Here is a 26,600-nt window from a genome sequence, read left to right as displayed (position 1 = left end):
AAACTGGCAAATTAACAAAAAATCTAGACGTTAAATACTGTCCATTCATTTGCTTTGCTTTGTGTACAAAGAAGTTATGGTTCTGTCCATTCATTTGCTTTGTGTACAAAGAAGTTATGGTTCATAGTTGTTGCCAATGTCTCCACTCACCTTAGAGCACATACAAAACTACATTGGATTGTGGGAAAGAGAAGGGAAGGACATTAAGGAGGAGGGACCAGGTTAGCCAAGGTCCTTGTAAGAAAGATGGGACCAGAAGGCGTGATGCAGAGGCGTGCACCCTTTCCCCCAAACACACATCAACTTCTCTGCCCGTATTACATGCTGGAGCACCATGGTCCTGTGTACCCCTCTGACCTTAGGCTGCATGGTGCTTGCATACTGTTTGTTTTTTTGTTTGTTTTTTTAAATACAGTTTAATGAAATAACATGTTAACTGATTAATGTAAACCAAGCAACCCTTATTGATACAGTCTCAATGAAACTGAAGGTTGCAAAATCGGCAGGCAAGAATTCTGTAAATGCCTGTCAAAAATGGTGATATTGGAATAGATATATATCTGCAATGTAAATTGTTTTGTGATCCTTTTGAATAAAAGATGTAGTCCACTGTTTCTCAACCTTTTTCATGCTAGAGACGGACTTGTTCCCTTCCTAAACTGTCAGGATGATCTCAGGGACCAGTGCTGGTCCACAAACTGGTGGCTGAGAAATACTGAGTAGTCTATAAAAAAACAAATGGAAATCAATATCATTAGAATGAGATGCTTATTTTATCTTTCTTCTGTTTCTGTACCATAACCAAAAACATTTTTTTATTTCCAATTTATTTTTAAATGAGAATTAACTTCTCCCATGAAAGTGAACAGAACTAATGCAATTCTCAGAATTAGTCTTAATAATATGCAGTTGTTTATCTTAGCCTGTAGTGCCATCTAGTGATTGTACCCTTAAAAGAGCAATAGTATGTATGTTCTCATTTATTTTATGTTTCTTCACTATTGTGCCATGCAAAAATGCAATGCTATGAAAATTACTAAAATTAGAAGACAATAGTACATGCAAAGCAGTTTGGGCACTATGGGATCCATATACAGAGCATCATACTGCAAACACTCATGCAAATGTAGTAAGTGGTAGACCCTGTTTGGGTGCCATTTGTGTTACAGATACTTGGGTTAAATTTTATAAAGTTCTAGGAGACTCCCTTTTCCTGCACTTCAGCTTAACTCTTTGCTGAAGCACAGGCCAGAGTTCTGCCCTTTCAAGACTTTTTGAAAAGAATTACACAGAGTTAAACCTCAGGGCTACTGTTTGCAAAACCCTGAATGTAGGTGCTTGTGACAGCTTCCAAGCCGGTACCCCATAATGATTAGTAAACAAACCTTTGATACCCATGAAAAATTGTAAATAATATTTGGAATACTTACGATAAACTTTTAAACAAAAGCTACTAAGTAGTAAATCTACTGATGTTCCTTATACTGACTTTCACCCCTTTGTGGCCATTATGTATATTCCATGGAGGGTTCCAATGGAACATTTAGACTTCTGTTACACTAGCACACATACATACATACATATATTCCCTCTGATCCTTTTTTAGAGAAGAAATTCTCTACAGTGTGGCCTTAATATGTATATCTGTCACCTGGATCCTCTTCAGAGCTTGAGAAGACTGGCAACGTCTCAATTCTTTATTCTCAGACACTGCAGTCTTGTCAGCAAACAAAAGTCTAGGGATTCTCACAACTAGCAGTGCTTCAGTCTTTGGGTTAATAGCTGACTTGGCTTCTCAGTAGCTGGTAAAATAGGCAATCTGCAGCCTGTATCCCAAGTGGTACAAGTATTGGGATCAGCATATAAAATTACAGTTTCCTGTGGATATCTAAAAGGCTGTCACTCTAGTCCATCGGGCTCTATTTTATCCCCACCAAAGCAACTAAGTCAGAGACGGATCTACAGACCCTCACTTCCCTGAGCTCTAATTCTTTTCTCTTTAACTGAGACACAATCTTAGTAGGAAGTAGTTAGCTAAAAGCCAAATGTTATTTCAATAGACTCTGTAACCTCAAGGTGTGACAATTGCTCCCCTCCAACTCTCCCTCGGGGTCCATAAAATACACTGTGGTGGACCTTTCATTACTTCAACTGAGGGTGTCAGTAAAGTGGGAATAACTCTGAATTGTATAGGAATTGGATAATATTCCTTTAAGTAGACTGTGATCCCTCTAGTAGGCCTCCCTGTCTCCTGTTGCACTAGCCACCAGAACTTAATAGAGCAGCAGTGTATATAAGTAGCTAGACTATGTATGTTTATATATAGTTAATAAATGTGGTTATTTGGAGCCCAACTATGTCCAGCTGGTTTCCTCATTTCTTAACATTGTGTGCAGAGCAAACACAACAAACACCTGTATCCAGCATAGCATTGGCACCCAAGTCTTACAACAGGCATATCTCTTGGTCCTGCATCGATCAGCCACTGAGTCCACGGGGTTGTCTTTATCTCCTGTGTCTACAACCTTCCCCTCTCTAATGTCTGATTGGCTTTGCTCTCAGATGGTGAATATGTGTGGTCCCTGCAAGATGGTTTGTCCTTATTGGAAACTGTACAGCTTCCAAAACAGTTACTAAGCATGTCTAATAACTGCAACACCCTATTTCTAGATGTTTCTGGGTTCTTCTAGCTGAGTTGCCCTGCCCTGGATTCAAACAAAAATCCATTTCTTGTCCCCACTGCTTCTCTCCCTGCCTTTGGACTTAAAAAGCAAATGTTGCTGTATAAAGCATGAGGATTATGCAACCTTAAGTTCTTGAGTAGTACCAGTCACTTCGGTGGGACTACTCACATGCTTAAAGTTACAGAGAATGAATGTTTGCAGGTTTGTGACCTTATTGTGTCTCAGTGGCTCCAAATCAGATTTGCAATGTTTTTAAGTAAAAAGATGGGGTGAAGAGTGTTAAACGGATGACAAGCTCAGCCTGTGTTCTGAACGCCAAACAATGTTCTTTCTGGTTTGTGACATCACCTACCTAAAGATTCTGCAGGCCAAATGCTGCTTTCATTTCAACATGTGCAACTTAATTGGCCAAGAATTTATGTCCTGTGTTCCACCAGCGTAATTCTGCTATTTCATAGGGTTGCACAGGTGTGACTTAACACATAATTTGAGAATGGTGGGGTTGCACAGATAGCCCTTCTAATGAAACTTAGTTACCAATTCTGTTTATGATCCATGAGCCAGGAAAGGATCCAGTTCATGCTCTCTTCTGTATTATTTCCAGGTAGGGTGACCAGACAGCAAATGTGAAAAATCAGGACGGGGCTGGGGAGTAATAGGAGCCTATATAAGAAAAAGACCCAAAAATCAGGACTGTCCCTATAAAATTGGGACATCTGGTCACCCTATTTCCAGGGGACTGACAGTAGTAAAATGTGACACTTTGAACAAAAAGGAGGGGTGACACTGCACTGTGTTGCCAACTCTTGCAGTATTGTGAGACTCACAATATTTTCTTAAAAGCCCCAGCTCCCTCAGTCAAGTGATTATGTGAAAATTTCATCTTGCTTTTTTAAAAAATAAACATGTTTCTAGCCCTCATGGTTGCAGACAAAAGCTGGAAAATGTGCCCCGAGTGAGTCTTAAACACTCAGAAACCAGAAGGCAAACAAAAAAGCCACAAATTTACTGGGTTTTTTTGTTTTTTTCTGTTTTAAATCTCATGATTTTAAGCCAATCCCATGATTTCTTGAGGTCAGACTCATGATTTTGGAAGGCCTGGGATTGACAATACTATTGCATACCCAAAAGGAGAAGATCTGTTGAGCATGAAGATTCCATTTTCACATTGGCACTTTTCATGGCAGAAGTACTCTTTAAGGAGAATCCTTTATTTTCAGACTGAATACTGACTATTGTCACTGCTTCATCCAAAATGGAGACTGTCGTTCCACAAAGTGGTATCTGGGAAACAAAAGAAGGTGGTCTTGTGGTTAAGGTACAGATCTACTGGTCAGGGGGAGGGGCGGTCAGTCTGGCTGTGCCACAAACTTTCTTTGTCGTGTTGGGCAAGTTATTTAACTTTTTTGTGCTCTATCTGTAAACTGGGAATAGTAATACTTAACTTCACAACAGCCACGAGCGTAACTGCACTGATATTTGGAAAGTTCTCTGAGATCTTCAGAGAGTGCCTTTGGAGTGCAAAGTAGTATAAAACTAAATAAACATAGTCACACACAAAGAATCAAATAATTCAGCAGAGTTCCTTTTGTCAGACTTTGTCTCAGAGATACTTAGGATCACGTCCTAAAGACTATGTACCTGTGGCACGGATTGTTCATTTGAGCCATGGAGAGGCAAATCTCATGTGGAGTATGTGGGGAGTGAAAAACTTCTCTGATGCCCCTTTTTGTACCTGGCCATAGGACAAGCAGCAGGTTCCAGTTAGTGGGTGACAGTCACCAGCCATCAGGAGTAACACTCTGATTTTGAAAGGAATATATTCAGTCTTATTAAAGTCCCAGTTTTGTGTACTTTGATTTTTAAAATAATGAAGGTCTGAGGGTGAGCAAAGAGGCAGAAAAATAAAGCATTACATTTTCTATCATCTAATGTTACACAGCACAAGCTAATTGGTTGTGGTCAAGAATGTTTTCTTTCTTCCAGCCTGTAATGCACAAATGCAAAATTAGGTGCATTGTAGCTAGGATTTTCCACTCATTCATCCAGGACTGGCTGTTGTTGGCAACATGATAAGTGATAAGATGGTTCTTGGATCTGTTCTTGTATGGCAAATCCTGTTTTCCTGAGTTTCTTTGTTTTCCAGAAGACAATGAGACAATGCCTTCAAGAGCCACTCCGAGCAATCAGTTTGCAAATTACCAAACTCGGTGACTATGTTCTACTTTCTGCTGACAGCTGATTCTTTAAGCAAAAAATCAAAGTTTTAATAAAGAAACATTAGACACTAAACACACGCAAAGTAGTGTTGATCTCTAATTACTATGTTTGACAAAAAATGTAATGAAAAATATACCCCTTAATTCTTTCCAGTAAAGACATCAAATCTGATGGCTTATTACCACAATATCTTTGAGGAAGCCTTTCCCATGGTCATGCGATTGATTCCATCGCTGTGGAATCCCAGTTATCATCTGACTTTTGTATTTTGCATTTCTAACATTTCATCTAGATTATTCTTTCGCTAAATAAAGAAAGAAGCATTTATTCACTTTGAGAGGTACCATCTGGTTTGAGTTTAACTGGCGGTGAGGGTTAGGAGTGGGGGAAGGAAGTAGTTTCCAATCTGACAGTACAAAAGGAGCCCAGAGCAATAGGTTTGGGAAAGTATGTTTATCCAAACTATCCCCAGCATTCTATTTCAGTATAATCCAAAACACCTGTTCCTGGGCTCACACCTGCGTAAGGCACATGGCTGGGGCCAGGGCCAGACTCCTCTTTTTTCCAACTCTGCAAATTAATAGATGTTTGCCCTCTGGTGGCTCTTTGGGGCTACAGCAGTGAACAATTTATTGTGAACCCAAGGATACCTATAGGGATTATGATGAAGTACTGTATGAGCCTTAACAAACATTGAACTTTGTTGTACCACTGAGTCAAGAGGAAGATCAAATCTACTGATTAGTCAGAGTTTAAAGAGATATTGTATGAAGTATTTTAAAAACTATGCTGAAAATAAGTTACCTTGCTCTTTCTGGCCCACGGGATGGGGGACAGAGAGAAGCAGCTCTGGATTACTGCTTCTTCCTACTCATGCATGTGTGGGTTGTATGCAGACTGCTAGTGGGGAGAGGGGACGTCATGATCCATCTCGTATTTGTGTCCGAGTGTGAGTTGGAGGGGAAATCGTACCCTAACTCATTTGTGTGATGGTTGCAGGGACAAAGATCGTACACCATGTCCTTGTGGGGGCAAGGGCCGAGGCCTCTGCGCTCCCACTCTCTTTTGCCAAGGGTGAGTTGAGTTGTGGTGGATCTCTTTGCTAGGATCTTAGTGATAAAACAGTCAGCCACACCTAGAGCCTAAGCCCAAACCCCATCAAAGTCCATGGGGTCTTTGTCATGCACTTCAGGGGGAATAAGATAGGACAGCTAAGCCCGAGCTCTGGGACATTCCCACCTCACAGGGTCCTAGAGTCCAGGCTCCAGCCTGAGCCCAAAAGTCTACAATGAAACAGCCCCGCAGGCTGAGCCCCACAAGGCCAAATTGCTTTCCAGGGGTTTCCCTGGGGAGAGGGGGGAGACACGTTATATTATGACAGCATGGGCTAGCCACAGGTGTCTAGTTGCTGTGTAGACATACCCTCACGCCTCAGCATACCCAAGGTGTGTGAATATCAGCCAGCAAACCTTCTGTTTATAACGTATCCACCCCCAACCCAGTACTCTCTGCTTGCTACAGCACAGGGAGCTCTGCAAAGCAAATCTCAGTGATGGGTGGGCTACCCAAATCCTTACCTCTCTCCCTCCCCCCCGCACAGTGGAATTGCACTAGTTCCAGAGTGTTCAGGACATTCTGTATCTGGGGAGGGGAGCAGGTTTTGCTCCTTAGAATGTATGGTACACAAGCTGCACTTAGTCCTTCTGTGGTACAGAGATTTGGGGGTGTTCTGCTAAACCCATTTTAGAGATCATAAAGATGAATTTTCTTCTAAGGAGGAAACAACTGACTAACTGTGGAGCCTTAAATTGCACATGCATTTGTAAGTATTTTAAAGGATTTCAAAGAGAGTTTTCCAGAAGATGGTGATGGGCAGTGTAATATCTCGTACAAGCAGCCACAGCAAAGGAGTTATTATTGAAGTAATATTCTCCAACCCTTTTCTCGCCTGGATTTACTCTGACAGCATATTCACTCTGTGTGTGTGTGTGTGTGTGTGTGTACATACATACGTACGTACGTACAGGCACACTGTTTGGAATTAAATATATGGACATACATACATACTGTGGCCCAAGTTTTGAAAAGTAATTAGTGGTTTTAGGTTGCCTCAATTTTTTGGGTGCCCAGCTTGAAACTCCTTAAAGGGCCCTGGTTTTTAGAAAGCGCTGCGCATCTGTCCTCTGAAAAACAGGCTCCTTTATGGTGTCTTGGGTTGGACACTGAAAATCACTAGCCAATTCTGACAATCTTGGCCTGTGTAACAGGGTCCATGACCCGCCCCTCTTTCTGGGGCCCGCTTGCTGTCCCCAATAAGGCTCAGAGAGGCTTCAGGGTTGTGCAACACCCGTGTCTTTATTTACCTGCCGTTATCCCACCACCAGTATTCATCTATTTACAAGCTTTACAGGATTATTCAGCCTCTTTTACCTCCACCTCAGAGTCAGCCTTCAGCTAGGAGGCCTCCAGTTCCCTGACTGACTGACTGACTGACTTCTCCCTGGTTACCCCTCTGACTTCTGGCTCCCTCCCAGCCTTTATAGGCTTTGGCTTGTCAGGCCAGCAGGTGTTGCCAATCCTCAGGCCAGTATCAGGCCTTTTCCATCAGCTCCAATCTGTTTCCCCTGATTGGAGCTGACTGGGCAGGGGCTAATTAGGTGCTTTTGCACCAGCACCCTGCTACAGTCTGTATCTACATCTATACATAGAAATTAGGGCTGGTCTGGAATTTTCTGACGACGTGTTTTGGCAGAAAATGCAGTTTCTGGAAAATTTTAGTCTTGCTGAAATTTTTTGATTCAAATCAAATCAAAAGAAATCAAAATGAAATATATTTAGTTTGGGGTCTGGATGCCTAAGTAAAAACATCTCATTTCCAGGCAAGTTTGACATTAATCAGTATTTGCCTGAGATAGTGCAATGTCTCATGGAAGCTGCGGTTGGGGTGCCTTGTATCCCCATTCTCCTCTATGGGCTAGGCTCCCTCTCTGGACTTCGTCTCCCATGATACACCGCAGTCTCCCCTCTGACTTCTACAGTGAATCATGGGGCTTGAGTAAACATTGTGCATCATGCAGATGTAATCTGGCCTGGGAGCCTGGTTGATAGAGGAAAATGGGGGTCTAAGCCACCTAAACTACAACTCCTGCGAGACACCACAGCAACTCAGAAGGACATGGACGATAATGCTGAACCAGGCCAAAATGAAAAGTTTCAATTTGGGAATGTCAAAACATTTTGTTTCAGTTGTAAATGTAGAAATGAAACACATCACCATTTCTGAACTGAAATATTTCAGAACTTACCGTTCTGTGAAAAATTTCACTATCTTGACTTTTGGGCTTGATATTTTGAGTGAAAATAAATGTAGAAATATCCAAATTTCTCAGGAGGAAAATTCTGCTTTTTCAACTAGAAACATCTATATATTATAGCTAGATAGACACAGACAAGAAGGCTGCATGCTGATTACCTGCCCCAAACACTATTTTTGAGAACAAGTAACCAAAAAAATAGGAATGGGAGAACTTATTTTTCTAAATTTGGAATACACACTGACATCATGGTTTCAAAACTGGGTGAAGTGAGAGAAGAAATTTGAGTCTGATGGGGTGGGAGGGAAACACCCAACCTTTTGGGCTAATACAAAGGAGTAGATTTAAAAGGGTCATTCACAAAAGCTCAGGAAGCACAATGATACCAGCAGCTATATCAGATACATGTGTCCTGGTTTTGCCCAGAATGGGTCAGATGTGCCATGAGAAAACGCCCCACTGGTCTCCAGCCTTCGTGCTTTATTTTGATTTTGTATCCTCAAGATCTTCTCAGGGCAGTGGTGTCCTATGTTTTGGCAATAGCATGGTTATGCTAAGAGTACAATAGATAGACCGAGAGTTTCAAAGCCAACTAGGAGAATTAACCACTAATTAATTAATTTCCCATTAATTTCAGTGCAGTTGCCCTGACTTTGAAAATCTCAGCCATAGCTTCCAGAGTAGACCAGTTAGTTTGCAGCAATGATACAAACATTTGCTACTCTGCATAGAGATTATGACCATGAATAATTCAAGCCAAAGGGCTCCTCTATCTTGTACCAGGCCTAGGTTGCTGACCCTCCAGGATTGTTTTGGAGACTCCAGGAATTAAAGAATCTTTCATTAAAGATTATGTCATGTCATAAAACCTTTAGGAATATGTCCAAACAAAACTGGCAGCCCTAACCAGACTTCCAACATACCCTCTCTGATTGAGAAAAAAAGAACCAATTAGTAACATTTTAATACACTTATCAAATCAAAGATTTAAAAGGACACATACAAATAATGAATGCAAGCAGAAAAACAGAAACAGAAAAGCTGCTTGACTAACAGTTATCCTGGAGGGAATCAACATGTTCCACCAGAAGATAGCCAGATTCAAGTCACGTTAGATTAGTTTTGCCATTAATATTATTTGGTGGACTTTTTGTCGCTTTTGTACATCTGGATCGTCTGGACACTCTAAGTCTAATTCTGCACTAGTTTTCATCAAATTCAACCCCCATGAATTTCAAGGGATTTCTCAGTGCAGAATTGGCTCTCCGATTAAATTGATTTTGATAGGGTGGTTAAATAACTGATGGTGCTTCTGGCTGATACCTCCTCAGAATAGTGTAGACGATAATGAACTCTAGAGCTCCTTTCTAAGGCAATGCCATATAATGGGCATCTGCATACATAAAAGATCTATTAAGCATGGTGAGGTATCAGATTTAAGGCACACATCTGACATAAAATGCTGGTATTAAGAACTAGAACATAATTATTTACAATTGGATACACAGAAGTTTAGATGATTTTTCAAGTGTACAAAAACAAGTGAACAGATCCTACTAAGGGAAACAGTTGCATTAAATTTTGCTCTTTAGGCCTTGCAATACAACTCATATTTCATCTTTTCTCCCAGTTTAGTTCCTGCTAAACACTCTTCAAATTTTCTGTCCATTTCTTTACTCTGAGCTTCAGAAAAATGGTCCTTCCAGTCACCAACCATTCCTGTAAACATTAAAAAAATATATAATAATTTGTTAGAGAGAAAGGATCATCACTCCTTGGTTGAAGTGGCTTTCCATTGCAAGGCCGATTTTTCACATCACAACCTTCATTCCCCCAGCTATATCCCTTAGAATTGATCCTTTCTTCTTGAGACTCTACATTTGAGGTTTGTGACCACCGGAGAATTTTTTCAGCAATGTATGAGGTGAATTGGTGAAGCCATTTCTAAGATGTAGGATTTTTTAAAAATACAGGTAGAGTTCTTGGTAATCTTCTTTTTTTAGTCATACCATATCTCAGAAATAACTGGCCCCAGAAACATTTGTTTTGTTAAATTCAAGAGGCATTATACTCATTTATACCAGGTCTGATTTGGCCCCAAGTTTGTAGCTTTTTTTTTTTTTGACAAGATGGTCTTCAAACTGCAAACTAAGCACATGTATTGTTAGGCGTGGTACTTATTCTTAAATAAATAGAGGGGAAGACATCAGATTCTCCACGCATACTCCCCCATTAGCAGCTCTGTTCTTGTGTGCCACCCTCAGCCTGTGACAAGCAGAGATCCTAACTCAGGGCCTGATAAGGTCCCATGATTCATGATCCACAAAGGGGAACCTCCATGCACAAATCTGATGTATTCTCTATGGAAGGTGGGGGTGAACTGTCTTCACATCATCCTCCCCTTTCTCTGGAGCCCATGTGATCCACACATCAGGAGAGGTTGGCCAGTGGTGAGGCTGAGGGAGAAACAGGCGTGGTCTCCCCTCAATGGACGGGATGCAGTCAAATCCCAATGAAAGATAATAGAGCCCCAGACTAATGTGAGCTACAGGTAACTCCACTGTATCTAGGAGTACCTTCCTGAGCTAACCAGTGGTAGTGTCAGAGTCACCGCAGCAATTGTATTAGATGATTTCAACTTTTGCACTGATTGTGGCACTTCTACGTTAGCCCTAGATTCCACAGCCACCAATGACAGGCATAGCATTAGCCCTGGGACAGTCTGGTTCAACACCTAGAGTTGGATGCACTCTGGATTTTGTCTTTGGCCTGGGATTGGAGGTGGATGTTACATGCTCATCACAGTAGGGGATATAAGTGCTACTCTAATGGCATGAGAGAGGTCTTTCCCTGGCCAGCGGCCCAGCAATAAAAGGTTCCTGGATACTATCCCAGCAAGACAGAGGTCCTGTGCCACTAACCCTTGCAGGGGACTGTGCCTTCACATCACACCAGCAAGCTTGAGTTGCCAAGTCTGTGATGTCCCAGACTTTTACAACAGCCCTGAAAGATTGGGATGCTGGAGCCAAGACCTCATCAGAACCTGCGCCTTCAGTTCACCCAGACAGCTAGAGGTGCTGGCCAATGACTTCACTGCAAGGGACTAGTGATGAGTTATAGGGAGTTTTCAGAAATTTACCTTTACAGAAGATAATTTTCCCAAATGTTCCATGAGTTTTGGAGGATTTCTCTTTTATAGCTTTGAAGCCGCTCTTCTCTACAACAGTCTGAATCTCTTCCTCACTCAGGGAGAACCCAAAGAAGTTAGCTATTTTTTTCAGTCCTAAATTCTGATTCTGAAAAAAAGGAAGATAAGAGTGAATATTATTGAAACAACACTCCATTTGGATTGCACCTGTGGAGTAATTATAACAGTATCTCTGAAGGGTTCATACTTTCAGATTTTTCACGGTAATTCTGCTCTGTGAAAGTACTTCATTTTGCATTACCAAGGAATTCTAATAGCTTTTAATTTTCAGACAGCTTCTGTACAACGAGCCTTGTCCTCAACTCCTAACTCATGCAAGTAGGATTCTTTGTCTAAATGAAGACTGGGCTCTATACTTTTTATATGTGGCTGTGCCCTTCACACACCAAATGACAGTGCATTTTGACAGATACAACAGTGAGCAGAAAGAGTTGTTCTAAGGGGATTTGACAATAGTGGACCTAAAAATAGTAAGAGGAAAACTAGGAGAATAAAATAAATTAATCAAATAAGGCAGCCCCTTAGAACAGGCCAGGAAACAGAATTTCCATCCCACAAAAAAATTGAATTTGCAGAACTTTTCATCCAGATTTGGGATGAAAGGCCAAACATTTCAAATTCTGTAATATCTTGTTTCAAACATGCTGAAATGTTCCTATAGTGGAAATGTTGTGGTGTTTCCAAAATGAAATATGATCACTGGGATACCCAGATCACCTACCTGGCAGGCAGCCTGGAGTCCTGGCCAGCCAAGGAGCCCAGTAGCCCAGGGAGCTAGGGAGTCAGCTGCTCAGGGAGCCTAGGATCCCACCTGTCCATTCATGAAGCAGGCATCCGTGGAAACCAGCCACCCAGACTCCTGGCCAGAGTCGAATTATGGTTTTGTGGGGCCCTGGGCCACAGCAAGTGGGGACCCCTCCCCACCCCTTCTGCCTGCAGTCCCCCTCACTCCCCTCCAGGCAGTCCTGCTGGGGAAATGGGGTTGGGGCATGTGGGCTTGCCCTGCCCTGCCTGGCATTCCTGCACTGGTGCCCCAGCCTGCTCCACCCAACTGGTGCTCCTGCCGGGGAGTGGGGCAAGCCCCCGCACCCTCATCATGCTCCCCAGGCAGGAGCACCGGGCTGGTGGAGCAGGTTGGGGCACCCTTTTTTCCAGAGCCCCCCAAGTGGCTGGGGCCCCTGGGCACGGGCCCCATTGACCCAGTGGCTAATCCGCCACTGTTGGTAGCTTAGGGAGCTTGGAAGCCCAGCTCTGCAACTGCTCAGCAGATGGGCTGCAAGGAGCCTGGCTGCTGAGGAACAAGGAGCCTGAAAGCTCGGGACAACCCCAGTTTCACCTCTGAGGCTGCCAAGAAGCATGGGAACAGAGATGTGGGCAGGCGGGTGAGCTAGCAGGAAAGCAGGGAGGCAGGATGGCCAGTAGGCCGGCCTGCCTGGTTTCCATCAAAAGTATTGAAGCAATCTACATGTTCCCATGGGAACATATAGAGTCCATTGAATCAGCATTTTCTGTTGGAAAGCTGACAATCTCTTAAAGAGCGAGAAAGAGAGATTGCATTAGGATTTTTCTAAATAGATTTAGTGTGGGGCCAAGGTACCACACTGCAGGCATTGAAGAAATTAGATCACCCTGTTTTTATTTTATTTTTTTAAATCATCTCCCAAACACCTTGTCCAATTTGCAGCAAGCTTTCCAGGAAAAAAAATCTACCCTGCCCTTTATCACATCTGTGAAATTTCAGGTGAATTCATTTCACTTAACAAGGTTAGGTGTCGGGATCAGAATCAGACTGCAAACTGAACACGGTTTTTCCACTTAACCTATTGTTTCCCCATGGTCACTCTCCATATGCTTTGTGGTAGCTGGGCATAACAGGAAAGCATGCTAAAGACAGCCTTGATTTACAAATGGAAATCATTCTTAGGTGGCTTTGTGGATTTTGTCAGTGCTTCACACACTTCATGTTACTGTAATTTAGGTTTTAATGCAATATGTAGAATACATTCCCATCCAGCTCACTCGTGTGAGATTTGAGACGTCCGCATTTTAGTCCACATGGGTTACATATGGCCATATCTTATTGTTCTCCATTTTGGCAAAATGTCCCATTGAAGACAATTTGAAGTTTTGACTGAGTGAGGATTGAAAAACTCGGCTGGTTTTATGGTGAAGATGTTTGTTCTGAGTTTCAGAGATGAAGCGCACCCACACGCCCCAGCCAAACCAGTGGGAACTGTAGTCGTTCAGTATTTTTTAATATTAGGCCACTGGCTCATGTTGACAGAATATATTAAAAAAAATCTTAGGGCTAAATGGTGTAAGTGAGTGAAAATCCATTTGAAGATAACAGCGTTACACTTGATTACAGCAAGGCTGATGTTGGCTCTTGGTAATGATTTCCCCATGAAATGGATACTATTAGATGTAGGTCTTATTCATTCCAAAGTCTCTTTGTTCCTAGAGTCAAGTTTCTGGGCACATTGGTGGTCACAGAAGGTGAAATTCCACCCTATTCAGAGGTCTTCACCAGGACTATATGACATTTGCATCTGACTTATTTCATCATAGGGTTAAGTAGAGCTGGTTAAAAATTTTCCACTGAAACATGCGGTTTTTTTTATAGAATGTGGCTTTTTGATTACATTTTCATCAACATTTCTGTTTTGTCGGTTTCTGTCAAAAACAAAATGAATTGTATAGGCCTTGCATGGGCTGAGTAGATGTGTTGTTATCATTTGCTATGCACTATTTCAGTATGAAGTAAAGATTCCTTTAAACAGTATTAACTTCACCTCTTTCAGCTCTTCATAGGCTATTGCCATAATATTTTCATATCCATATGCTTGTTCCATTCAACTAAATAATCGAAATAGGAGCCCCAGCACACTGGAGAAAAAAATCCCAGAAAATCAGAATGATTCAATAATAATGAGGTAAAGATGAACTGAGACAGGGAATGTGGACTCCTTTTATAGGCTTAGGCTGACTTCATGGGATCAGACAGGGTTTTGAGGTGAGGACTACAGTAACACGTTTTGCCACTGCTCCTCTGAACAGAAGCAATAAGTGTTCCTTCTCTCTGATGGCTAGTACTAGCCACTAATGGAAGAGCACACATCTGCTAGGTCGAAAGGACTAAATACCCTCTTAAACACCTTCAGGACATAGTGTAAAAGCTGGAAAGCTAGCCAGCCTAACATTCCAGTGCACTCCTGTTTGCCAGGGAGACATCCTGTCTGACTGTTGGCTGGGTCAAAAAGAAAGCTCTCCTTTGCACTGTTCGCTATTACAGCTGAGTGGGTGATGGATTTTTTGGTTCAGACAGTGAATCAAAAAATCCAAAAAAAATCTGGTTTGATTTGAACCAAAACCAATGTTTTAATTTTAATTATTTTCTGTTTTTGCTGAATCAAATAAGTAGAAAAAAAATTAGTTTAGAATCAACTAAAATATTTCACTTGATGCCAAACAAATTTTATTTTGAGTTATTCATTTTGATTAAGCTGTTTTGGATTCTTTTCACTCTTTTCGTAGTTTTTTCTTTAACTGACCAAATTTGAAAGTGAAATGCCATTTTGAATAGAAAGTTTAACAAAACATTTACAGCTGAAACAATCAAAATGAAATGATTCAGAATGATTGAAACAAAATGTTTCCTCTGTTTAGAAATTTTGTTTCCAAACAAAACTATTTACCAAATTCAGCCTGAAGTCAGCAAATATTTTTGACCCCCAAAAAACAATTATTTGAAAACATTTTGGTAACCTCTATTCCCTACTTTATGCACCAGTGGGAAGAATTTTAGCCTTCTACCCAGTAAATGAATTCAGCTTATGCATAGATTAGCAGAAAGAAAAGTTTAGGGGGAAGTTGTTTTGAGTTAGAATATTGGGTTTGGATTTCTAGACCAATATACTTATGTCTATTTTAATAAGTACTGTATTAGCATAGTCAGTAATATAACTCATATTTAATTTCCTAAATCTGTGTTTCAGACTATATAAGGTTCACGGTAATGGTGGTTAAGCTGTAAAAGCTTATCTGACTTACTCAAGATCGCAGAGGGAGTCAGTGTCATCGAATGAATTATCTCTTGATTTCAGTGGTCACAGGCTGATTTCAGTTACATCATTTATAAATCTAGAATAACTCTAACTAAGACCATGAAGTTCTTCTCAAATTATAACATTACAACTGAGATCAGAATCTGCCCTAGGTCTTCCTGAATCCCAGTGCCCACTTTTGCCAATCCATTAATTAATCAGAATAGCTAAAAAATAGAAAAACAGAGTGTACATTTTCCATGCATAAAAGCTGTAAAATACTCATCCCATGAGCTGAAGGAGGGAAGTGGAGGCATATATTTTTGAAAATGGAAGTAAGATACAGTGATGTCTTTTAGATTTCGAATCAGCAGCAGTATCTAAAAATATAAGTAAATGAATTATTTGTTTAAAGCTTGAAAGTCAATACAAAACAGCTTGTACTTTTCCTAGCACAATGAGATCCTGGTCTATGACTAGGGCTCTGAGCGCTATGGTAATACAAATAATTAATAAAAATTAAGTAAGAAAAAATGTTTATTTGTTTAACAATCACAGTATAAGTAGAAACAGTTTAATTAATTTTACCTTATTTGAAAAATAAGGAATGGCTAAGCTCATTAGCAGGATATTTCTGCTGAAATGATAGCAGAGAAACAGTAAACATTTAAATTGTCAGCATTAGGTTTCAGTGTCAATGCATCCTGTAAACGAATGGGGCCAGTTTACTCCCAACCTAAAGCTATTCTTTCAGTTGTTTGCTGTCTCAGTACATAACACTGTATCAGTTCACATGCAGAAATCTTATCTTCACAACCATAAAACCTAGATGAAATCATAGAAAACACAAGGCCCTGCATATAACATAGAGGAAATCCAAATTGGTCTGAAAATGCCATGACAGTGGGTATTTTCTATGATACTGTAAATGAGGACTCACTTTGACCTTGCTTTTGAAAATAGATTTCGGCAGGACTTGAGGAGGGAGATGTGTTATTATGATTCTTCTGAAAGGTAATTCCTTCATCCTCTTTCAATAAAATTGGAAAGAAACATAGAATTAAATAACAGTCTATTAAAGAGACTATCTTTTTAAGAATTTTGTTTTAAAAAACTAGACTTAATAGGAAATATTTATTTCCTGCCAATTTAGAGGGTGACTATTTCACTATTATTAACATACTGCAGAATCTAAGAGAAATTCATTATTATTATTCATTCATACTCCCACTATCCTTTATTATTTACTCATTGATCTGCACGTTGTCCCTAATGTTTGGGCATTTTTGCCCATTGACACTTCAGAAAAGCCACAGACCGAGAGGAAGTATAGATCCAAATATCTCTGCTGCAGTTCTGGCTTTCTACCAGATTTATGGACCGGTCATGCTGCTGGCAGTAGGTACGCGGAGCCAAGAAGGGGCTACAGGGGCAGGTCCAACCAGATAGTTGATATGGTCCTTCAGTTTCATCATATGTGTCCCCAAAAGTATTGGTGTTCCCTTCACACCCCTTCCCACCCTCATTCTTGGGTGGATTACTACTGCTGTCTTCTGTGGAAGAGCTGTGCATGGGCCTAGGGTTAGCACCCTGCTGTGTTTACCGCCTCAGTGTGCTCTTGTTTTTGGAGTAATTTGGTGCAATACTATGGCCCTAACCTATGTTCCCTCTAAGCTGCGTGGCCACTCAGCAGTCTACCAAGTGCCACACATGTCAGGTGCCCCTCCCCCCACTGCCACACTGCTCCTGCCCTCTGCCTTGGAGCTCCTGGCCAGCTGCTCCCAGGAGCCTCCTGCTTGCTGTGCAGAGTAGGAGGAAGGGGAGCGCTGATGTCAGGGTGTCCCCCTCCCACCCCTGTACCCCATCTCCACAGAACAGGGGAGGCACAACAGGGCTCAGGAGTGGGACGGGGGGAGCTTGAAGGTGTCTACTATATTGTCTGAACAAGCAGGCTTCAGACTGGTGATTACCAATCTACTTAAAAGAGCAGCATACTTAAAGGGGCAAAGCGTCTCTCTCTCTCTCTCTCTCACCCACACCCACACTGTGTGTGTGTGTCTCTGTCTCTCTGTCTGTCTGTCTCTCTCCCCACACACACACAAACAGTTTGTCTCTGTCTCACACACACACTCTGTCTTTCACACTCACCTCCCAACACATATTTGTATTACTGTTGTTGTTGTTACTTCTTGATACTTCTTTCAAAGTGCTGTTATTTGAGTGATCTATGCATTTCATAATTTTTATTTCTTCTTGCGCTTAAATTTAATTCTTTGAGTAGTAAATTCTAAAATACCTAACCTGTCCTGGCTGGAGTAATTATCCCTATGATAACTCTTCAAAGATATATATTATATCTAGGTTTTTTGTTTCTACTGGTGGTACATGTTCACATATTTCCTTGATATGATGCACATAACAAAATTTATTCTGCACATGGATGGAAAAAATTAGAGGGAACACTGGCCCTAACACCAGTCAGTAAAAACAACGAGGGGTCTGGTAGCACCTTAAAGACTAACAGATTTATTTGGGCATAAGCTTTCGCAGGTAAAAATCCCCACTTCTTCAGATGCAAGGAGTGAAAATTACAGATACGGGCATAAATATACTGACAAATGAAGAGAAGAGAGTTACCTTACAAGTGGAGATCCAGTGTTGACAAGGCCAATTCGATCAGGGTGGATGTGGTCCACTCCCAATAATTGATGAGGAGGTGTCAATACCAAGAGAGGGAAAATTGCTTTTGTAGTGAGCCAGCCACTCCCGGTCCCTATTCAGGCCCAAATTGATGGTGTTAAGTTTGCAAATGAATTGTAGCTCTGCAGTTTCTCTTTGAAGTCTGTTTTTGAAGTTTTGGTTTTGAAGCTCTCAAAACTGGAGACTCTCATACAAAACCAACCTTCCAACCTTGTGGCTGGAATTTACAAAAAATAGACAAGCCATTTACAATACACACTTTGCTTCTCTAGAGAGGAAAAAGGACAGCAAACTATCTAAACTCCTACATGCCACAGGGGGCTACAACAGTGGTACCCCAAACTCACCCAACACTATTGTTAATCTATTCAACCACACACTTAGCCCGGCAGAAGAGTCTGTCCTATCTTCGGGACTCTCTTTCTGCCCCACCACCCCCAGACACATTTTACAGTTCTGCAGTGATCTGGAAGACTACTTTTGCCGTCTCCGACTCAAGGAATATTTTCAACACACCACTGAACAGAGCACTGACCTAAAGGAACCCTCCTACCTACACTACAAGAAAAAGAATTCTGCATGGACCCTCCTCCAAAATGACAGACTGGACTTCTACATAAAGTGCTTCTGCAGATGTGCACAGGCTGAAATTGTGAACAAACAGCATCACTTGCCCCATAACCTCAGCCGTACAGAACACAACGCCATCCACAGCCTCAGAAACAACTCTGACATTATAATCAAAGGGGCTGACAAAGAACATGTAGTCATCATGAACAGGTTCGGATTATGAACAGGAAGCTGCCAGGCAACTCTCCAACACCACATTCTATAGCCATTATTCTCTGATCCCACTGAGGAGTACCGAAAGAAACTACACCATCTGCTCCAGAAACTCCCTGCTATACCACAGGAACAAGTCTACACAGACACACCCCTAGAGCCCAGACCACGGGTATTTTATCTGCTACCTAAGATCTATAAACCTAGAAATCCTGGATGCCCCATCATCTCAGGCACTGGCATTCTTACAGCAGGATTATCTGGCTATTTGGACTCTCTCATCAGACCCTACACTACCAGCACTCCTAGCTATCTTTGAGACACCACCGACTTTCTGAAGAAACTACAGTGCATTAGTGATCTTCCTGAAAACACCATCCTGGCCACCATGGATGTAGAAGCTCTTTACACCAATATTCCACACGAGGATGGACTACAAGCTGTCAGGAACTGTATCCCTGATGAAACCACGGCACACCTGGTGGCTGAGCTTTGTGACTTTGTCCTCACCCACAGCCATTTCAGATTTGGGGACAACTTATATCTTCAAGTTAGCAGCACTGCTATTGGTACCCAAATGGCCCCACAGTATGCCAACATTTTTATGGCTGACTTAGGACAACGCTTCCTCAGCTCTTGTCCCCTAGTGCCCCTCCTCTGCTTGTGCTACATTGATGACATCTTCATCATATGGATCCACAGGAAGGAGGCCCTTGAAGAATTCCACCTGGATTTCAAACATTTCCACCCCATCATCAATCTCATCCTGGACCAGTCCACACAAGAGATCCACTTCCTGGACACTACAGTGCAAATAAGTGATGGTCACATAAACTCCACCCTATACCAGTAACCTACTGACTGCTATACTTGCCTACATGCCTCCAGCTTCCATCCAGGATACATCACACAGTCCATTGGCTACAGCCAAGCTGTAAGATACAACCGCATTTGCTCCAGTCCCTCAGACAGAGACAAACATCTACAAGATCTTTATCAAGCATTCTTAAAACTACAATATCCACCTGGGGAAGTGAGGAAACAGATTGACAGAGCGAGTCGGGTACTCAGCAGTCACCTACTACAGGACAGGCCCAACAAGGAAAATAACAGAACACCACTGGCCATCACGTACAGTCCCCAGCTAAAACCTCTCCAGCACATCATCAGTGATCTAGAAAATAATCCCTCAGTCTCGCAGACCTTAGGAGGCAGGCTAATCCTCACTTATAGACAGTTCCCCAATCTGAAGCAAATACTCACCAGCAACTACACACCACACCACAGAAACACTAACCCAGAAACCTATCCTTGTAATAAACCCCATTGCCTACTCTGTCCCCATATCTACTCTAGCGATACCATCAGAGGACCCAACCACATCAGCCATACCATCAGGGGCTCATTCACCTGCACATCTACTAATGTGATATGTGCCAGCAATGCCCCTCTGCCATGTACATTGGCCAAACCAGACAGTCTCTATGTAAAAGAATAAATGGACACAAATCAGACATCAGGAATGGTAACATAGAAAAGCCAGTAGAAGAACACTTCAGTCTCCTTGGATATTCAATAACAGATTTAAAAGTAGCCATCCTTCAACCAAAAAAACTTCAAAAACAGATTTCAAAGAGAAACTGCTGAGCTACAATTCATTTGCAAACTTAACATCATCAATTTGGGCTTGAATAGGGACTGGGAGTAGATGGCTCACTACAAAAGCGATTTTCCCTCTCTTAGTATTGACACCTCCTTATCAATTATTGGGAGTGGACGACATCCACCCTGATCGAATTGGCCCTGTCAGCACTGGTTCTCCATTTGTAAGGTAACTCCCTTGTCTTCATGTGTCAGTATATTTATGCTTTCAGCTGTAATATTCACTCCATGCATCTGAAGAAGTGGGGTTTTTCACCCATGAAAGCTTATGCCCAAATAAATCTGTTAGTCTTTAAGGTGCCACCAGACTCCTCGTTGTTTTTGTGGATATAGACTAACATGGCTACAGCTCTGATACTTAACACAATTCAGTATTATCTAATGTCCTTTTCCTACAATAGATGAATGCAATACCAAATCTTGATCTTGCCTTGAGTGTAGAGCCCTGCCATGGAGTTATGGCCAACCTAGATCTGCGGAGTAGTGCAGAGATCGAAAGGGGAAGACTCTTATGGGCAGCAGCTATAGAACTATTCCCTACTACCCTTTTCTCCGAAGGCAGAGTCTGAGTGCCCTCCCATCGCCTCCCACAATAACTCTGAAATAAGGGGAGGGGTCTCTCCAGCTGAGTGAAATCCTGGGAAACGGTGGGGCAGAAAATCAACCCTGGCGCTGACTGAGAGTTACGAAGGAGCTGTTAGCAATCAGAATGGGAGACTCCATGGAAAATGAAATGGAGATGGGGTAATAGAATCTTTCCTCAATCCCCAGTCCCATTGCTAACCGCCTGTTTTGGGGTGGAGGCTCTCAAATCCCTCCTCTCCACATAGTCAATTCTATGGGGACAGTAGTAGTGTAAAGGAGAGAGAGAGGGACAGATCGGAATCTAAGGAAACCCGTGATGGGGAGGTCGTTTGTATGAATTCTCCACCCCTTGTCTGAACTTCCATGGTTTCCAGCCATGGAAATGCAAATGCACTGCACTCTGATTGTGCTGACCTGATCACACCCTGGGGGAGGTAAGAGTCCTCTATAACCTGTAAAATTCAGCCATTACATTTTATCAATTCTTATCAATGTGTCATACAGTTCATATGAACATTTCTAATATCATCCCGTGCTGACCTTAAATTTCTCTGGATCCCCAAATTCTAGATGTAGAAATTCACTTGTAATATTAATTCTCTCATTCATTTCCTTCTCTGTATGTTTGCAGCTGTAATTTCCAAGTGATTTAGGATTTGATCAAGCCAGTTAGTACCTGAAACAAGATAGAAACTGGTTTAAAGACTACGGAAGTGAAAATTGTCACAACAAGTGTTGAATGTATTTAGTTAGAAATACCTGTGTATGGTATCAATTACTGTGCAAGAAAAAACATTAACATTCAAGGATCGTAGCTAACAAAACTGAAATCATACTTTGATACAGAAATATTTTGCTGTTGTTTATGACACAAGCTATGAGTGAACAGAAGTGTCATATGATTGGGCTAAATAATCTGTTGACAAACAGGAATAGTCCTGTTTGTGAAACACATATTTCTTTGCGACTCACAATGAGGTTATAAATCACTAAATTAAAAACTATGTTCTCTGGATGAATTCATGTCACAGATAAATGCAAGCACCACCATTGTCATTGACTATGCTCCTACTTGCCAATCCAGGGTAAACCATTAGTACTAGCTCGACCAAAAGCAAAATATACAATAATGGCTTCTAAAAAGAAGAAATCAATGTGGGGGAAATAGACAGAAACACTCATTATCATAGTTATGTGAAATCTGGATACCCTCATATCTGTGAGTCACATTGTGTTTTTTCTCACATTTCAGCTGTGTAAATTTGGAATCATTCCATTGGCTTCAATTGAGTGTTTGCAGATTTACAGCAGTGCAACTGATAGCAGAATTTGAGCCAATTTTTCTATATGAGACTTGCTCAATTAATACGTGAAGGAATTGTTTTTCAACCACCAGCCCTTCAAACTCAGTCAAATTGACAGTCAAGCTGTTTTCTCAGCTCTTTCATCACCACAATGCAAAATATTAGCAAAGCTTTGTCATCTGCATTGAATCAGATCTACAATGAGACACACACAAACATTTTCTCTAAACTGATAAACACTGGACATATAGTTACTTAAAATGTAAAATGTAAATATTCAGAGGGAGAAGAAATTAATTGACAGTCATTAATGGCCGAAATTATTCTTCTCACCTCATTCATCTGAACAATCCCTAATACAGTATCTTCATGATGGACTGCATTTACTATAAACTGCAGTCATGTATAATCATTGTATTAAATGCTGCCTAATCATTCATACTACTTTATAACATTTCACATTTAGTTTTTGTAACAAGCTAGCAATAGTCACCATTTTTGGGGTATCCCACTAGGATCACATCATCACTCCTGGCTTCAAAAGAATCAAGATCTTGGAAAGTTTCAAGGTTGCAAAAAAGTAGCAGGGTACAAAATTCCCTTATAGGAAAATAGCAGGTCTTCAGAGTTTGCCTTTTCACTATCAGCCAAGGCCTTATCCAGATATTCAACTACTTTCTTCCTGCTCTCTTATCCATGTTTGTGAAATTCTCTATTCAGAGAGACTGAAACACAGGCTGTCTTTTAACGAAACAATTGTGGTAGTGATATACCGTGTAATTTAATGGTAAATGACACTCCCTTGGGCATGAAGGTAAATGTCACTGATTAATTTGGAGTGTTTGAGATTGAAAGGGGCTGTGGCCTTCTGTACCGAGCTTTCTAAATATCTGGAACTATAAGCATCCCAGAGAAACACGCATTGCACTTTGCATTCAGCAGTTCCCACCTGAGGCAAGGGAAGTTTTCAGATACTCAACGATTTCGAAAATCAGGCCATTTATTTAAGTAGCTATAATATGGATTCAGGAGCCTAATTTTAGGTATCCATTTGAAAACACAACATCTTGTTCAGTCTATTGTAGTTATGCTACAGTTTTCTTATGCTGAATATATTCTTTTACATATCAACAACATCTTGGTGCAAGGCCAGAATGCCTTCCTTTGGAGAGGAATTTACTTCATGAAGTAAACCTTTTCCCTATACTGCTACTGTTACCCGAGCTAGCTAAATTAAAGCTAGCATGGAGGTGCCTACCTGTGCTACAACCACACCTTCACTTGCAGTGTACCCCAAAATCTCGTGCCAGGAACTATATCTTGGTTTGAAACGGCAGGCCACAGCAACTGTTAGTACATGTATAGTCTGACACCATTGTTTTTACACAACTAGTGGATAAAATTAATGATATAACTAAGTGATAATTGCTGGAGATCCAATTCTTCCTAACCTTGACTCATGCCCTGAAGTCAGTGGTACTACTCCTCTGAATAAGGCAAGCAGGATTTGTCCCCCAAGGGGTGCTGGGTTCCTGGAGTTGTGTGAAAAAGCAGTGAGAGCCCGTGAAATAGTGTAAAGACTGTTTCTTAACTAAAGTTTGATTGTATTATAGTTATAGCAGTCGCAATATCAATGGTTAAAGATGACACATAAATGCGTATAATGCTTGAGTCTGATCTCACACCAGTTTTATGCCAGGGTAAGGGTAGGTGTTTGAAATGCAGCATAAAAGGCAAGTTTGAGTTAATGTTGCTATAGTGCCAATATTTCAACCACCGGCCCAAAACAGACTTCACAATTTGATGTAGCCATATCCCAAATTGTCACACTCAGTACCAAGTATTTCTCATTAGAGTCAAGGGGAGAATATCTAGGTACTTAGCAATTTTGAATATCAGGCCTAATTTTCAGTGCCTAAATATGGACTTAAGGATATTCTCTCTAACTTTAGGCTCCTATTTTCAAAAATCTGGGAAACTTTAAACCGCAGTCTTGTTATACTGCAGTTTGGTTGAGTTCTGTTCCCCTTTGCAACCCTAACTTCAAGTTAACAAAGTTTGTTTTTGTCTGTGAATAATAAAAGAAATCTTGTCTTTGAATAAAATGTAGTGTATTGTTTAAAAATAAAGGAAGAACTACATTTCCTATATAGTATTAATATTTATTATTTGTATTATACTAGTGCCTGTAGGCCCCAACCAAAATCAAGTCCCTGTATTACTAGGTGCCGTATAACCAAAGGAAGAGACAGTTCAGTCCCTGCCCTGAAGAGTTTACAATGTAAATAGACAAGACAAACAAAGGATGGATGATAAAACAGAGGCATGGAGAGAAGAAGTAACTTGCCAAAATTCACAAAGTAGGCCAGTGGCTGAGCTGACAGTAGACACAGATCAACTGACTCCCAATTTAGCACCCTAGCCAATAAACCTGAAGCAATAGCTAGCTTTTCGTTAACCATGAGTTTCTGGCTGCAGGAATAAATGAGTTCATAGTCCAGTATTTTTTTAAAAATTACTGCCCAGAGCTAAAGGGCATGTTATTTTATTAGCTTTGCTGAATTGAACAAAGTAAATGAGGCTTGATTATTTACTGCCTTACCCATTGTCTAGTATATCTATAAGCTAGTTATTTTATTTTAACATTTTGGTGCCAGGATGGAGTACTGTATATTTTATTGCTTATGATGTTGACTTGTACCTTTGGCTTCTGTCCTGGCTTAAACTGGTGTAACCAAGAGCATAATCTGGCTCACTCTATGAATCTTCTTTAATCATCAATCCCTCCACCCTGCTGATAATCTTTGTTGATCTTCTCTGAACTGCACCTAGTTTGTCAATATCTTTTTAGCAATGAAGTTCTCAGAACTGAACACATTATTTCAGACACAGTCAAGTAGAGCCACATAGAGGGGAAATATCACTTCTTTGTTTCATTATTATTTTCTCTTTGCACCCTAAACTTGTACTGACCATTTCACAGCAGCCATATAGTATTACAAACTGAAATGTAGTTTGCTGTCCACTTTCATCCCTAAATCCCTTTCAGCATTGCTGTTTCCTATATACTCCCACTGAATATTTGTGTTTGAGATTATTTTTCCTTTGGGAAACAATAGGCATTTATTCAGGTTGATCGCTATTTCGCTGTACTCTGGCCATTTTTATAATTTCTCTCTGACCCTCTGTATCATCTCTTTGCACTTGTAGGTGTTCTTGGCTCCAGTATTTGAACAATTGCCTTACCTTGACATCAGGTCAGCATGCCTGGAATATTATTCTCGTTACCAAATTTTCTGTTGAATTTTAGTGCTTAAGAAAGATGCTCAATTTACAGCCATGGAGATTAAAGTCCTCTCTTTATCCATATAATAAGTACCACATGGGACAAGGGAGCAGCAGTGTCCTTATCCTCCCCTGCCAATAAGCTTTTCCCTGCGTACTGCATGGAAAGCCGAGGGTGCAGGGTATTTCAGTTTCCCTGTTCACTCAATTATTACCATAGCTGGTTAGTGCATTATATATTAGGCACACTTCAAACACCTTTTTCTGAAATCCACTATCCCACTTGTGACCCTAAGCTACCCCAAAACCTCAAGCCAAGTTCTATGTCTCGGAGACCAACAGAATCTGTGAAATAGTGTATAAGTAATTGCTAGACTATAGTTTTAATTGTATTATAGATACAGCAATAACAAAAGCAAGAGTTAAGAATGACACACAAGAAAATGTATACAGGGCCTGACTCTGCTCTCCCTCGCACCAATTTTGTTCTGGTGTAACTTTTCACTGATTTCAATGGAGCTGCCTCTGATTGACACCCATATAACCAAGAGGAGAATCAAGGTAATGTATTTTGGGATACTAACAGCCAAATTCTCTGTGGGCATAAATGGGTACAATGCCTCTGACTCCAATGGAATTTTCCCCATTTACACCAGCAGGGAATTTGGCCATAAATCTGCAGGCAAATTTCCCAAAGCCATTCAGTCCCAGACTAAGACTCTATTTTCAGAACGATGAAAAGCCTTAAGAAAATATTGTGCTCCCTTTATTTTAATAACTGCTCTCTCTGTCCTTCCATTTCATCAGTGCTT

The 26,600-nt window shown here is 41.0% G+C and overlaps 1 protein-coding gene across 1 annotated transcript; it reads right to left on the bottom strand.

Moving 5' to 3' along the window:
• Window positions 1-9,806: 9,806 nt before the first annotated feature.
• On the bottom strand, window positions 9,807-23,438 carry LOC119854003 (sulfotransferase 6B1-like). Its single transcript, XM_038397795.1, is given in 11 exon segments — window positions 9,807-9,937; window positions 11,358-11,514; window positions 14,219-14,265; window positions 14,268-14,312; window positions 15,723-15,849; window positions 16,410-16,499; window positions 21,740-21,829; window positions 21,832-21,875; window positions 22,997-23,087; window positions 23,089-23,192; window positions 23,432-23,438. Coding segments are annotated over 11 exon segments (933 nt in total).
• Between the last annotated feature and the right edge of the window lie 3,162 nt (window positions 23,439-26,600).

Source organism: Dermochelys coriacea, chromosome 3, assembly GCF_009764565.3.
Source record: "Dermochelys coriacea isolate rDerCor1 chromosome 3, rDerCor1.pri.v4, whole genome shotgun sequence".
NCBI classification, from domain to species: domain Eukaryota; kingdom Metazoa; phylum Chordata; order Testudines; family Dermochelyidae; genus Dermochelys; species Dermochelys coriacea.
Note: the sequence above shows the minus strand (reverse complement) of the source record. Positions and strands in the feature narration are given on the sequence as shown.